At 35.7% G+C, this 14,639-nt stretch overlaps 1 protein-coding gene across 3 annotated transcripts in view; it reads left to right on the top strand.

The window, feature by feature from the left end:
* EVI5 (ecotropic viral integration site 5) overlaps positions 1-14,639 on the top strand; it is a 237,856-nt gene that overhangs the window by 159,937 nt on the left and 63,280 nt on the right. For all 3 annotated transcript variants that reach the window (XM_030323539.1, XM_030323540.1, XM_032594340.1), the window contains one exon: positions 6,903-6,998. In XM_030323539.1, the coding sequence (XP_030179399.1) occupies positions 6,903-6,998 (96 nt within the window). The remainder of the gene's footprint in view (positions 1-6,902; positions 6,999-14,639) is intronic.

The following is a 14,639-nucleotide window of genomic DNA, read 5'->3' as shown; positions in this document are numbered from 1 at the left end:
CGAAGTTTTAAAAATCGTAACCAAAAAGATAGGTAATTTAGAGAGGTTAGGGCAACTCTGCTTTGATTGGTACCTTATCAGTAGACATTCAGTATTGATAAATGTTTTCTGGGTAGAAAGCAAAAGAAGTTTGTATATACCAATGGGTTGGGGAAATTGTGTGCATTTCCCATTACTTTAATTTGTTTTTTTTAATTTTGTGTGTGTAAAGTGTTTGGATTTATAAAGCATCAAAAAATATTTGAATGCAAGTAAATTTTTTCTTGAAATTAATCTACAGTATAACAGTGGTGAGAGGGTGAGGGGATGTGGAGTGGGGTAGAAGGAGAGAGAAAGTGAAAGAGATAGTGTATGTGTGTTTGAGAGAGAGAGAAATAACTAAAGAGATGACTGTGATCTGAGCATTAGAATGGATTACTGAAGACAAGTTACAGGATTTTAAAAATAAACTAGTCATCCATCTTTCCATGGTGAGATAGCAGGAATGATGCCCTTTAGAGATTTCAGCCTTATTATTCTATGATAAGAAATAAGACTTTCAATGGCACATGTAAAGCTGTAATTCCATCAACTTGTTCTGGTGTCATTAAAAACCAAGAGTGAAGCTTGAATGGTTTATCAGTGTCACTGAAATCCAGAGATGAAATTACATCCTAATAAATATGCATGGCTGTTACAATTTACACTGACAGAAATCTGTAGGCAGTACTGAAATTTGTACTAACTTAAAATTAGTACCTCTGGAAAGTTATAACTAGACTAATTTAAAAATAAAGTGATGTGACATGAGGTTGTATCAACTTGATTCGTCTTTCTAATGTGTGATTGAGTTTTTATGATGCCGTATCGTCTATGCTGACTTATTTTTAATAAAGAACTAAACTTAATCTTTTTTCATTACTGGTGTAAGTTTTCCTTAAACATTGGTTGATAACACTATGACTTGATTTAATATTGCTCCTCAAATGCCTTAGTAACTTAAGCTAAGTAAAGTGTCCTTTGGAAATAAATATTTGTTGAATTTGCTGATGAAAATATATATACATATATGTATTTTTTTAATTTAAGCAATGGGCTCAGATTCAGAATTTTAGAGAATTTTAAGAACCAATATATATTTTGTTTAATCTTTAACTGTTCATTAATAAGTATGTAAAATATGTTAAAGATGCTGATTCCCCTATCTCCCCCTGTGTTTACACTGTATATTGATTTATTCAATCTTTTGTAATACCTTTTGTAGATTTTGAGAATGACCGGTGTGTTGTTACCCTAGCACCTAGTACATTCTAATTAAGTGTATATATTTACCTTGTTATCTTGGAATAGTTCAGGAACAAACCTAACTTTTTCAAGGAAGCTAGTCCTTTAGTTGTGTAAATCTGATTAATTTTCATTTATTTTTTTAAGGCTTTTATTTTCAGAGAGACAGGACGTGAGTGGGGGAGGAGCAGAGAGAGAGGGAGAATCTCAAACAGGCTGCGCCCTGTCAGTGCAGATCCCTAAGAGGGGCTCAAGTTTACGAAACTGTGAGATCATGACCTGAGCCAAAATCAAGAGTCAGATGCTCAACCGACTGAGCCACCCAAGCACCCCTGATTAATTTTCATTTAGTTCTACATGATTATAGCTTATAATTTGTTGGTAAATAATTATTCAGGTTCATTTTATTTTTCATTTATGTAAAATATCAGAATACTGTTTTTAATATTAATGTTATTTTCTCTCTATAACTGTGTTTGAATATTCCCACTTAAAAATGAAACTAGTACAAGTCTGTGATCTCCAATATGAAAATTCAAAATACTCTGAAACCCAAACGTTTTCTCATAAATTTCACACACATTCATTTGGATAATTTTTATTGTATCCCACTTGGTGTATATTTTTATACTTTACTGTTTCATTGTGTTTAACACTGAGCATACTGTTTCATTATGGGTGTTGTTGCCACTAGAGAATACTAAGGTGCCACTAATACTACTAAGGTATGCACCTTATTACTTTTCTAAAATCTAAAAAATCTGAAGTTCCAAGACACACCTTGTGCCTAAGATTTTAGTAATGAGATTATGGGATTTGCTACATAAATATAAATTTGAAGATGACAGAAATATTTTAAATTTTCTGGTTCTACAAATATAGAGAGATATATAGACATAGATATATGTATGTCCATGAGAAAAGATGTATTAATTATGAATTTGCAAAATTGTATGATAAGAAATTTTAAGTGAGGAAAATCAAAGTATTTTACTATGATTATAACATTATGCCTACATGGAATAATGATAGGAAGGAAACAGGAAGAAAATAAACCTATTGCTTATATATAATATAAATTTTGCTAGCTTAATACATACTCGTAATGCTTTGATTGTTTAACTGAGTATAAATCAAAGCAATCCGTCCCCTTTTACCTCATTCTGTTTCTGATTCTACCACATACCCCTTTTACTTTTTGCTAGGTAACTGCTTTTATTATTTTCTGATATATCCTTTTAGAGTTTCTTTTAGGCAAATACTAGCAAGTAAAAATATATAATTTTTCTTTTCACTTTCTTACATGAACGTTAACATACTGTATGCTCCTCTTTTTTTATTTTTATTTTTCGTCACTATATTTTGTAGAGCTTTCAATATCAGTGCTTGAAGAGTCTTATTAGTTTCTAAGGTATATTGTTTTCCATTGCATGGATGTGCTATAGTATACTTAACTAGGTCCTTATTGGTGTGCACATGGATTGTTCCCAGTGTTTTGCTGTCACAGGCACTGTATAGTGAATAAGCTTATACATATATAATTTCAGACATATAGAGTTATATCTACATATTCCTATAGAGGTATATCTATGTGTTCCTGTAATTTGATTGTTTGGTCAGTGGGTAAATATATTTGTACTTTCATAGATTTTGTCAGATAACACTCCTGACAGTTGTGCCATTTTGTACTTTGACCAGCAGGGCATGATAATACCTGTTTCTCTATTGTGTTACTTACAAAGTATATAGCCAGACTTTTCATTCTAAATAGATGCTATTTTAGGACATGTTTTGTATATTTTACAACAGTGATTCTCAAATAGGATTGGGAGGAGGTGAGATTATGAGACTTCAAAGAAGGATGGCATCTAATTATGTATTTGTCAAATACTTGGGCAGCTTTTATTTGTCAGTCTTATAGGCACTGGGGATTCAGTAGTGAAGAAGGTGGACACAATGTTTAGTGAGACAGTAAAGTAAAAAATACATAGGATTATCACGAATGATGTACTATAAAGTGGGAGGTAAGGAGAATTGGCAATAAAGATGGAGTGCTAGGAAGTGGTATCAAAGGTGGGGCGTGAAGAATAGCACAGAAGCAACCATATGAAGAGCCAGGGGAAGATCCTCTCGTGAAAAAGCTCACAGAGTTCAAGATCCAAAAGCAGGAAAGAACCTGTTTGCTGAGACTTCTATAAAGCAAAAAGCTAATGAAATAAAGCTAGAGAAGCAGGTTGGGATTCCACTTCGTACCATGTAAAATTTTAGAGTCCGTGCTGTGGGAGGCCACTGAAGGTTTTAAGCAGGAAATCAACTGACTTTTTTTTTTTTTTCTGTTTTGCTGTATTTGCTTCAGATTTCTTTTTTTCACTGTTAATTTTGAAATATTTTTATGTTTACACAAAAGCAGCAAAAATAGTACATAGAGTTACCTTATGCCTTTCAATCAGCTTCTTCTAATGTTGACATCTTACATGTTAACATCTAACATGGTACATTTATCAGTACTGAGAAATGAATGATGGTACAATGTTATTACTAAACTATAGACTTTATTCAAATTTCCTCATTATATCTCCATCTCTTCCATTCTGTGACAGTTTCTTAATGCTTTCTTATCTTTCCTTACCTTGACTATTGAAGAATACTGGTCAGATATTTTGTAGAATATCCCTCAGTTTGGGATTGTCTGTTTTCTCCTGATTAGACTGAGGTTATGTATTTTAGGAAAGAATACAGAGTTGAAGTGTCCTTCTCAGCACATCATATCAGAAGACACTTCGTATAAATATATCTTACGGTTAATGCTGGTAACCTTGGTCATTTAAGTTGGTGTCTGCCAGCTTTCTCCACTACAGAACTTTTTTTCTCTTATACTCGGTTCATTATAAGCAAGTTACTAAGGCCAGCCTGCAGTCTGATGGCAGGCAGGGGTGTTAAGCCATACCTCCTCAAGGAAAAAGTATTAGGGGCACCTCGGTGGCTCAGTTGGTTAAGCGTCCGACTTTGGCTCAGGTCATGATCTCGCGGTTCGTGAGTTTGGGCCCCGTGTCGGGCTCTGTGCTGACAGCTCAGAGCCTGGAGCCTGTTTCAGATTCTGTGTCTCCCTCTCTCTCTCTCTGACCCTCCCCCGTTCATGCTCTGTCTCTCTCTGTCTCAAAAATAAATAAACGTTTAAAAAAATTAAAAAAAAAAAGAAAAAGGAAAAAGTATTAAAGAATTTGTGGGTATATGTTAAAACCACCACAGTAATTAATAAATATTGGGGGGGAACTATTTTAAGGCTATGCATATATGCTTAAAGTTTCAGCAACTAATTTTAGCATTTAAGCATTTATTAGGGGATATTGCTTGTAGCAATTCATGTAGTTATTTTTTAAAGGAATATACATGCCATTGTGTGTGGAGGTAGGTTTAAGGTGAGTTTGGAGAGAGATGTGATATGAGATCATCAGGAAATAGCACAGGACAGAGTAGCTAGCTTGGGCCCAGCTGTTAGCATTTAAATAAAGAGAAATAGATAAATTCACAATCTATTTTTATAGAGAACCAATAAGGCTTGGTGATTAGAGAGGGGGAAGATTAAGGTAAATTTTGGGTTTTTTACTTGATTAACATAATTTCGTGTAATTTATAATATACATTTGAAAGTATTAATAAATTTACATAGCTAAATGTATATGTAATTTACATAAAATAATTTTGATTAGTATAATTTTTATAAATTGTTAATTAACAGTAAAGTAGTAGTTCTCTATTACTATTTTTTTTTTAGAAGGCAACCTCTTAATTTTTTTTTTAATGTTTTTATTTATTTTTGAGATAGAGAGAGACAAAGCATGAACGGGGGAGGGTCAGAGAGAGAGAAAGGGAGACACAGAATTTGAAGCAGGTTCCAGGCTCCGAGCTGTCAGCACAGATCCTGACGTGGGGCTCGAACTCCACGGACTGTGAGATCATGACCTGAGCCAAAGTCAGACGCTTAACCTACTAAGCCACCCAGGCGCCCCTCTATTACTACTTTTTAATGTTTATTTTGAGAGAGAGTGAGTAAGTGCATACGGGCTGGGGCAGGGCAGAGAGAGAGAGGGAGAGAGAGAATCCCAAGCAGGCTCCTGCTTGTCAGCACAGACGACTGACGAGGGGCTCCATCTCATGAACCATAAGGTCATGACCTGAGCTGAAATCAAAAGTTGGATGCTTAACTGAGCCACCCAGGCACCCCTGTATTACTTTTTAAAAAATTACTTCTAAAACTTAGTGGCTTAAAATAGCAATAAGCACTAATATCCTAGAGTTTCTGTAAATCAGAAATTCAGGAGCAGCTTAGCCGGTGCTCTCTAGAGTTTAGAGTTTAGAGTCTCTTATGAGACTGCAGTCATTTGAAGGCTAACCTGAAGGATAAAGTGTTTTAGGTGGCTCTCTCCCATGGTTGGTGCTAAATTTCTCCTAAGGTTACCACCCTGTACATTTTTTATACTAATGATTGCTAAATTGCAACTGAAGTAAATGGAGGAGCAAAATATTTTTGTATACTCTATATTTCTCTAACGTATTTTTTTCATATTTTGTTACTTCCGGATCAGTATAATTTGGCACAGATATTGTAGAATACAGTTTTGGGGTTTTTCTTTATGAAATTTTGAGGTAGTAGAGTTAAATATTATACTTTTCCTAGGAAGGTTAGAATTATGATATAATCTAATTTCAGTTCTCTTTAGCATAATGTAAAAATTCATTGACATTTATTGCCTCAGAAAGAATATAATTTTTAAATATTGTCTAGCTAATATACTCTCTCAGCATCCATATTGCCTGTTAATCTGTTGTCCTCATTAGGTATTTGAAAGTTGTCAATATTTGTTCTTTTTTTTTTTTAATTTTTTAAATGTTTCTTTTTTTTTGAGAGAGAGAGAGCAAGAGAGAGAGAGTCAGCATGAGTGGGCAAGGGGCAGAGAGAGTGGGAGACACAGAATCCCAAGCAGGCTCCAGGCTTTGAGCTGTCAGCACAGAGTCTGCTGTGGGGCTTCAACCCATGAATCATGAAATCATGACATGAGCCGAAGTCGGGTGCTTAACCGAGTGAGCCACCCAGGCTCCCCAATATTTGCTCTTACATAAAAAATGAGCAGCTTTCACAGTCAACAGTGATACGAATTTTTAATTAATTAAGTTCATTTTTATTTTAACATTTTATGCAACATTTATTTATATGAGTGGTGTTTATTTTTATTTATTTTTGAGAGAGAGACTGCGCAGGAGCCAGGGAGGGGCATAGAGAGAGAGAGAGAGGGAGACACAGAATCGGAAGCAGGCTCCAGGCTCTGAGCTGTTAGCACAGAGCCCAACGCGGGACTCAAACTCATGAACTGTGAGATCATGAGCTGAGCCAAAGTTGGACGCTTAACCTACTGAGCCACCCAGGCACCCCATGAGTGGTGTTTCTCAATGCTTAAAGATGGAATACTATTCTATATATTTGGTCTTCATTTTATATCAAGTTCAGGAGATAATGGCAATTTTTTTTTCTCATTTAATCTATTTGTTATTTTTTAAATTTGAAGCAGATTACAAGTGTTTATGTTTTATTTTTGGTTTATTACATGGTTTATTTTTGGTTTATTTTGTTTCTTCCCTAGAACAAGGAAGAAGTGATGGCTGTGAGACTCCGGGAAGCAGATAGCATAGCTGCTGTGGCTGAATTACAGCAGCACATTGCTGAGCTGGAAATCCAGGTACCATATGAAAATAATAAAGTACACACAAAAATAAGGCAATAGTTTCTCCTTCCCTCTGCCACTTTCCTGCACCATTTACATCTTCCTCCTAATAACTGTGATTGTTATTTTTTTGTGTTTGTTTCTGTTTTTTAAATTTTTTTTTTAATGTTTGTTTATTTTTGAGAGAGAGACAGAATGCGAGTGGAGGAGGGGGTGAGAGAGAGGGAGGCACAGAATCCGAAGTAGGCTCCAGGCTCTGAAGTGTCAGCACAAAGCCCAACGCGGGGCTTGAACTCACGATGGTGAGATCTTGACCTGAGCCGAAGCCAGATGCTTAACCTACTGAGCCCCCCAGGTGCCCCGAGTGATTGTTATTTTCAACACTTGTTCATTTCCAAGTCCATTTTTTTGGTTGTGGTAAAATACATTTAACATAAAATTTACTCTTTTAAAGTATACAGTTCTGTGACACTAAATACATTGACATTGATCTGCAACCAGTCTCCAGATCTCTTTTCATCTTGCAAAATTGGAAGTTGACCTATTGAACATGTCCTAATACCCCTCTTCCCCAAACCCCCAGAAACCACCATTCTGCTTTTCATCTCTGAATTAGACTATTCTAGGTACCTCATATAAGTAAGATGATACAGTATTTGTCTTTTTGTGACTGGCTTATTTCACTTAGCATAATGTCATCAAGGTTTATCCATGTTGTATATGAAAACACGTATTTCCTTTTTAAGACTGAGTGATATTCTGTTGTATGTGTATACCACATTTTGTTTATTTCTCCACTGGTGAACACTTGGGTTGCTTCCTCCTTTTGGCTATTGTGTTAATGCCGCTATGAACATGGTTGTACCCATCCGTTTGAATCCCTGCTTTCAATTCTTCGGGATTTACCCAGAAGTGGGATTGATGGATCATGTGATAATTTTGTGTTTAACTTTTTAAGGAATTGCTGTACTATTTGCCATAGCGCCATTTTACATTCTCACTAGCCAATGCACAAGGTTCTTATTTCGCCACATCCTCACCAACACTTGTCAATTTTCTGGGGGTTTTGTTGTTGCTTGTTTGTTTTTTTATGATAGCCATCCTGATCAGTGTGAAGTGGTAGCTCATTGTGGTTTTGATTTGCATTTCCCTAATGATTAGTGATGTTGACCGTCTTTTCATTTGCTTATTTGCTATTTGTGTATTTTCTTTACAGAATCAGGTTGTTGTTGAGTTGTAGAAGTTGCTTATATATTCTCAGTGTCAGTTCCTTATCAGACTATAATTTGCAAATGTTTTCTCCCTTCCTTTGGGTTGCCTTTTTGTTCTCTTATTGTTTTTTGATGCACAAAAGTTTTTATTTTTGTTAAATTTACCTATTCCCCCCCCACCCTTTTCAGATTTTTATTTAAATTCTGATTAGTTAACATAGTGTAATAGTGTTTTCAGGAGTAGAATTTAGTGATTCATCACTTAACATATAACACTGTATGCTCAGCACAACAAATGCCCTCCTTAATACCCATCACCCATTTATCTACCCTGTTTGTTCTATATAGTTAAGAGTCTCTTATGGTTTATTTCGCTCTCTCTCTTTTTTTCCCCTTCCCATATGTTCATCTGTTTTCTTAAATTCCACATATGAGTGAAATCATGTAGTATTGTCTTTCGCTGCCTGACTTATTTTGCTTACCATAATACACTCTACCTCCATCCACATCATTGTTTTTTAGAGTTTATTTATTTTGAGAGAGAGACCGAAAGAGAGAAAGAGCACGTGGGGGAGGGGCAGAGAGAGAAGGAGAGAGAGAACCCCAGGCAGGCCCTACACTGCCAGCAAAGAGCCCAATGTGGGGCTCAAACCCATGAACTAAACTGTGAGATGATGACCTGAGCCAAAACCAAGAGTTGGACGCCTAACAAACTGAGCCACCCAGGTGCCCCCATCCTCATCATTGCAAATGTCAAAATTTCATTCCTTTGGATGGCTAACTAATTTCCTACTTCTTCTTTCGTTGCCTCTGCTCTCAGTCCAATTTTGAGTGAAAGTTTATCATATTCGTACATTGCCAAAGCAATTTTCAAATGAGAATTCAAAAAGAAATGTTTTTTTTTCACTCTATGTCTTATTTCTTATACAGTATAAGGTAGTAAATATCTAATATGGGAAAAGTATTATATTTAAAATCTTATTTCTTTAAAAATGTGTTATATTCTGTTCCAAGCTGTAATAGAGTTTTTGCTACAGCATCTAGAATTTCTTCCTACTTGAAATATCCTTTTGGTCTTAAATTTCAGTTCAGAATTTGCTTAGTTTTTAAGACATATATATTATAGCCTCATCTTTTGATCTGCATCAAAAGTAATTAAAAACACATTATGATTTGTATAAGTTTATAAAAAGATAGCTTTTGTGTTCTGTTGGTAATATTCCCTGTAAAGTAACACATATGCAGGAAAACTTTAGACATGAACTGACCGCATAATATGTTTGTAATCAGCAATTTAAATCATGGTATCACAGGCAATTCTAGTTTAAGCCTATAGTTTTCCAACATCAAGAAAATTATAAAATTTTGCTACATTTCTGTACATCTTAGTCACAAACAGCAAGATTTATATCACTCTCTTTATTTATTCTGAAATAGTAATTAAAACGAAGAGCCTGATATGCGGCATGTCTTGTTTAAAATGAAATATAACATCTGTTTTGAAAAATAGAAAAGAAAATGCATGAAATTTTTACCATCAGGAGTATGTTGGCATCAAATGGCTTTTGATTAAATAATCACTGGCATCCTAATTGCTAAATTCATTGGCACTTTTTCAGTATTTATCCTGCTTGAGTTTATTTCATTTGTCATTGTTAGCCAATCATCCTCTTTACATTCTCTCCTCTCTTGGCTTTCCTGCACCACTCACTTTTGCCTCTCTTCTTTCTTGTTTATTGTTTTTCAGTCTAAACATTCAGTTCTGAATGTTTATATTCTTCTGAAAATCCAAGTTTTTGGCTTTTTGAGAGCTGTGCTCAAATGAAAGGTCTCACATGGCTTCAGGAGCTATCTTGTATGACAACAAATCCTAATGTAACTCCAGGCATAGCATGTTTCCCCTAACCAATAATTTTTAAACCTTTTTTAAAAGCCATTTTAAAAAATACTAACACAACATACAGAGAAGTTTATAATACAAAGCAACAATATAATATGGGTAAACACATTACTCATATAATCACTGTTCAGGTCAAGATAGAGGATATTGCCTATACCCCAGAAGTCTACCCAATCATACCCTACTCCCTTATCTTGAGTTTTTTGGTAATCGCTCCTTTGCTTTTCCTTATAATTGTGTCATCTTTATATGCCTTTCTGTACAGTTTAATTTTCCCTGTTTCTGAATTTTGCGTAGAGTCTTATTGAATATTTTAATTTTTGTCTGTTCTTTGTTCAACATTATTTTAGAAAGAGTAATCATTTTTATTGTTGTACATGCTCCATTTTATAAAAACATCATAATGTATCTCTCCATCTTAATATTAGTGGTCATTTGGGTGTTTCCCAGTTGGGACTGTTTTGAACAGTGCTGTGATTATGAGCAATCTTGTGCACTATACTGACCACATGTACATGTTTCTCTAGCATGTATACCAAAACTATTCCAAAGTGTGGAATAGTTGTGTCACAGAGCATGCAAATCTTCAACTTTATTTTCCAAAGGGCTTGTACCAGTTTAAATTCCCAGCAGCAGCATATGAAAGTTCTTTCTTGTTCCATATCCTCTTCAACACTTGGTGGTGAGAGATGCTTTGACTTGTGCCATTCTGATGGGTACACATTGATATTTTGTCACGGTTTTAATTGCCATTTACCTGATCGCTAATGATGTTGGCCACTTAGATTTCCTCTTTTTTAAAGTACCTGCTAAAGTCTTTTTGTATATATTTTTCTACTGGGTTGTCTTTTTCTTTGGATGTGTAGTTCTTTATTTATTGAGATTATGTTTTGCAAATACCTACTCCTACTCTGACTTGTCTTTCATTGTTGTTTTTTAACTTGTATCTTTTGATGAGTGGAGTAATAGTTTTAATGGACAGTAGACCACTCCCCCTGGAAGTTGCACAGGCATTTCAAATTCAACGTGTTTAAAATTATATGTGTTCCTAGGAGTGCCTGGGTGGCTCAGTCGGTTAAGCGTCCGATTTCGGCTCAGGTCATGATCTCCTGGTCCGTAAGTTGGAGCCCTGCATTGGGCTGTCTGCTGTCAGTTCAGAGCCTGGAGCTTGCTTTCGGATTCTGTGTCTCCCTCTCTCTCTGCCTTTTCCCCACTCACGCTCTGTCTCTCTCTGTCTCTCAAAAAATGAATAAACATTAAAAAAATTTTTTTAAATTATATGTGTTCCTATTTCATTCCCTCCAAATTTTTTTTGTATTAAGCCTTCTGTTTTTTTTTAATTTTATTTATTTATTTTGAGCAAGAGAGAGAGAGACAGAGAGCATGAGTGGGGGACAGGCAGAGAGAGAGAATCCCAAGCAGGCTTCACACTGTCAGAGCAGAGCCTGATGGAGAGCTCAGTCTCACAAACTGTGAGATCATGACCTGAGCTGAAAGCAAGAGTTGGGACGTTTAACTGACTGAGCCACTCAGATGCCCCTGTATCTCAAGTCTTGATCAATGGTATCATCTCTTACTGAATTGTTCAACCTAGTAGGAACTTCACTTACACGTTTTTTTTAGCCCTTTACATCAAGGCTATATATAGAGAGAGAGTATATAAACTTTCAACTTTACTGGATAATACCAAATTATTTTTACAAAATGCTTGTGCTAGTTAACATTTCTACCAACCTTTTACCTACTCACCTACTCTTGTAGATTGGCTTTCAGATAATTTTTAATAACTCATACAGACTGATGTGTCTTGCCTAGCTCTTCAGTTCCTTCAAAGGAGAAAAGTGCTGAGTAAATCTAAAACTAAATCAAAGGTAATTTTAATTTCAGAAACTTTTCTTTCACTCTTTCTTAGCCTTTCTATTCCCCCAGCCATTCCCTGAATTCTTCTGTCCCCAGCCTTACCTGAACTATTGTAGTAACTTCCTTGCCAGTTCTCTTTTCTCTAGCCTCAGCTCTTCCACAAAGCTATCAGAATTAGCTTTCTACAACATAAAAAACTTTTATTGACTGTCTTTTACCTAGCAAATCATATCAAAGTTCCTCAGCATAAAATGCTTACCTTCTCATTGTTGCCCCAATCTGCATTACCTATCTGTCCTCCCTCCCTGCCCACTACACATACACACACTTTTCAAAATTTTCACATTCTTTCAAAATTCTGTACCATTCCGCAAACTACTATGCCTTCCTTAATTGATATTTCTCTGTACCCCCTAGTCCTCTGCTTTTAAGGTATTTCTTCTGAGTTCTCCATGGCTAGTTCCCTCTTAATACATTTAGTAAATTTGTTTTCAGTAAACATTTTGATGATTCAACTTTCATTCATTTGCTCATTGCATGCAGATTAAGATCCATGAATAGATCTCTTGCTAAAATCTGAAACTGCTTTTTCAATTATAAGAATAATACATTTTAGGTTGTTCTTAGTCATGGAAATATTTTCAATCATTTTCAGGTTCCACTAGGGGGAGAACTCTGTCAAATATTTTGATATTTCATATTTCTTTGGACTAACTCTTCCAATTAACATTACTCTCTTGTGAATAAAATTTTTTCCCATAGAAGGAAAAATAGGATAAAAACAGAGAGCAAGGCAAGCCATAAGATACTCTTAAATACAGAGAACAAACTGAGAGTTGCTGGAGGGGATGGGGATGGGGTGATTGGCATTAAGGAGGGCACTTGTTGGGATGAGCACTGGATGTCATATATAAGTGATGAAACACTGGGTTCTACTCCTGAAACCAACACTACATTGTATGTTAACTAACTTGAATTTAAATAAATGAATTAAGAAAATTATCCGCCATAAACCAATTTCTCTCCAACTCTTCACTTAATAAACTATATTATTATGTAATCTGTTATTAATATAATTAAGGCCTTCTTAAAGTATATGAAATTATACTTGTATAAGTGTCCTGTACAATATGAGGAAATACATCAGGTGAACAAATACTCATTTGTATAAACACAGTATTTGGTAGTAGATACACTTGTGAGGCTGAAGTTTATTAAATTTGATTTCAAAGATGCTTCAGTCAACTTGAAACTTTAGGTCTGATTTAAAGTTTATAAACTTTCCTCGGAGCATCTGGGTGGCTTAGTTGGTTAAGTGTCTGACTCTTGGTTTTGGCTCAGGTCATGATCTCACGGTTTCATGAATTCGAGCCCCACATCGGGCTCCAAGCTGACAGTGCAGAGCCTGCTTTGGATTCTCTGTCTCCCTGTCTCTCTTTCCTTCCCTGACTTTCTGCTAGTTCCTTGTTCATTACCTACTTAGTAGCTTCCAGTGGCTTTCAGGACAGAGTTCAAAGTCTGGCTTCTCTGCACAAGACTCTCTTTGCTCTGATCTTCCCTCCCTTTCTAGCTTCATTTCCTACTTTTTCTAGCATTTACCTATACTTGAGCCACAATAAACTGGTTAAGAATCCTGCAAATTGAGTCGCTTGGGTGGCTCAGTTGGTTGCGCATCTGACTTTTGATTTCGACTTAGGTTAGATCTCATGGGTCATGGGATCAAGCCCTTCAGCTGACTCTGCACTGACAGTGCAGAGCCTGCTTGGGATTCATTCTCTCTCTCTCTCTCTCTCTCTCTCTCTCTGTTTTTTTCTCTCTCTCTCTCTGCCCTTCTCTCTTCCCGCACACTGACTTTCTCTCAAAATAAATAAACTTAAAAAAAAAATCCTTTAAATCCCAGTTCACTCTGTTTTTCTTCTCTTCTCTTTTGATCTTGCTTTTCATTCAGAGGTCAGCTTAAGTTTGACCTGCTGTGATCAGCCTTCTCTCATGATGCCATCCCAGTCTATTTTGTTGTCTTTGCTCCACTAACCCACTCAGTTATAGACTTCTTTTATAAACCATCTCACACTATTTTAATTACTCGTGTTGAAAAGTCCTGATGTGACTAAAAGAATAGATTAAACTATTAATTTGAATGTGGTATTGGACTCAGTTCAATAAATATTATGGAGTGCCTACTATGGGCTAGTCACTACTCTAAATACTTTAGAAGAATTAGTGAACAAAACACACAAAAATCCCTTTCATTGTCAAGTTTAATGGTAGAGAAGTCAGATGAATAAAATAAATGAATCATATAGTGGGTAATTTAGAAGATGATGAATACAATGGAGAAAAAAAATGTAAGAAAGGAAGAGGGTTGGAATGTTGGGGGTAGGATACTTTTACTACTTTAAAATAATGTTGTAGGGGCACCTGGTGGCTCGGTCGGTCGGTTAAGCATCTGACTTTGGCACAGGTCATGATCTCATGGTTTGTGAGTTTGAGCCCCACATTGGGCTCTCTGTTATCAGCACAACACTCTCTCTCAAAAATAAAAAAGAACCTCTTTTTTTAAAGTGCCATTTTGAAAAATAAAAAGTAATAATGTTGTAAGAAATGACATATTAGAAGGGGATATTTAGGGGCACCTGGATGGCTCAGTCAGTTGAACATTCAACTCTTGATTTCAGCTCAGCTTGT

Source organism: Lynx canadensis, chromosome C1 (assembly GCF_007474595.2).
Source record: "Lynx canadensis isolate LIC74 chromosome C1, mLynCan4.pri.v2, whole genome shotgun sequence".
Classification (NCBI taxonomy): Eukaryota; Metazoa; Chordata; class Mammalia; order Carnivora; family Felidae; genus Lynx; species Lynx canadensis.
Note: the sequence above shows the minus strand (reverse complement) of the source record. Positions and strands in the feature narration are given on the sequence as shown.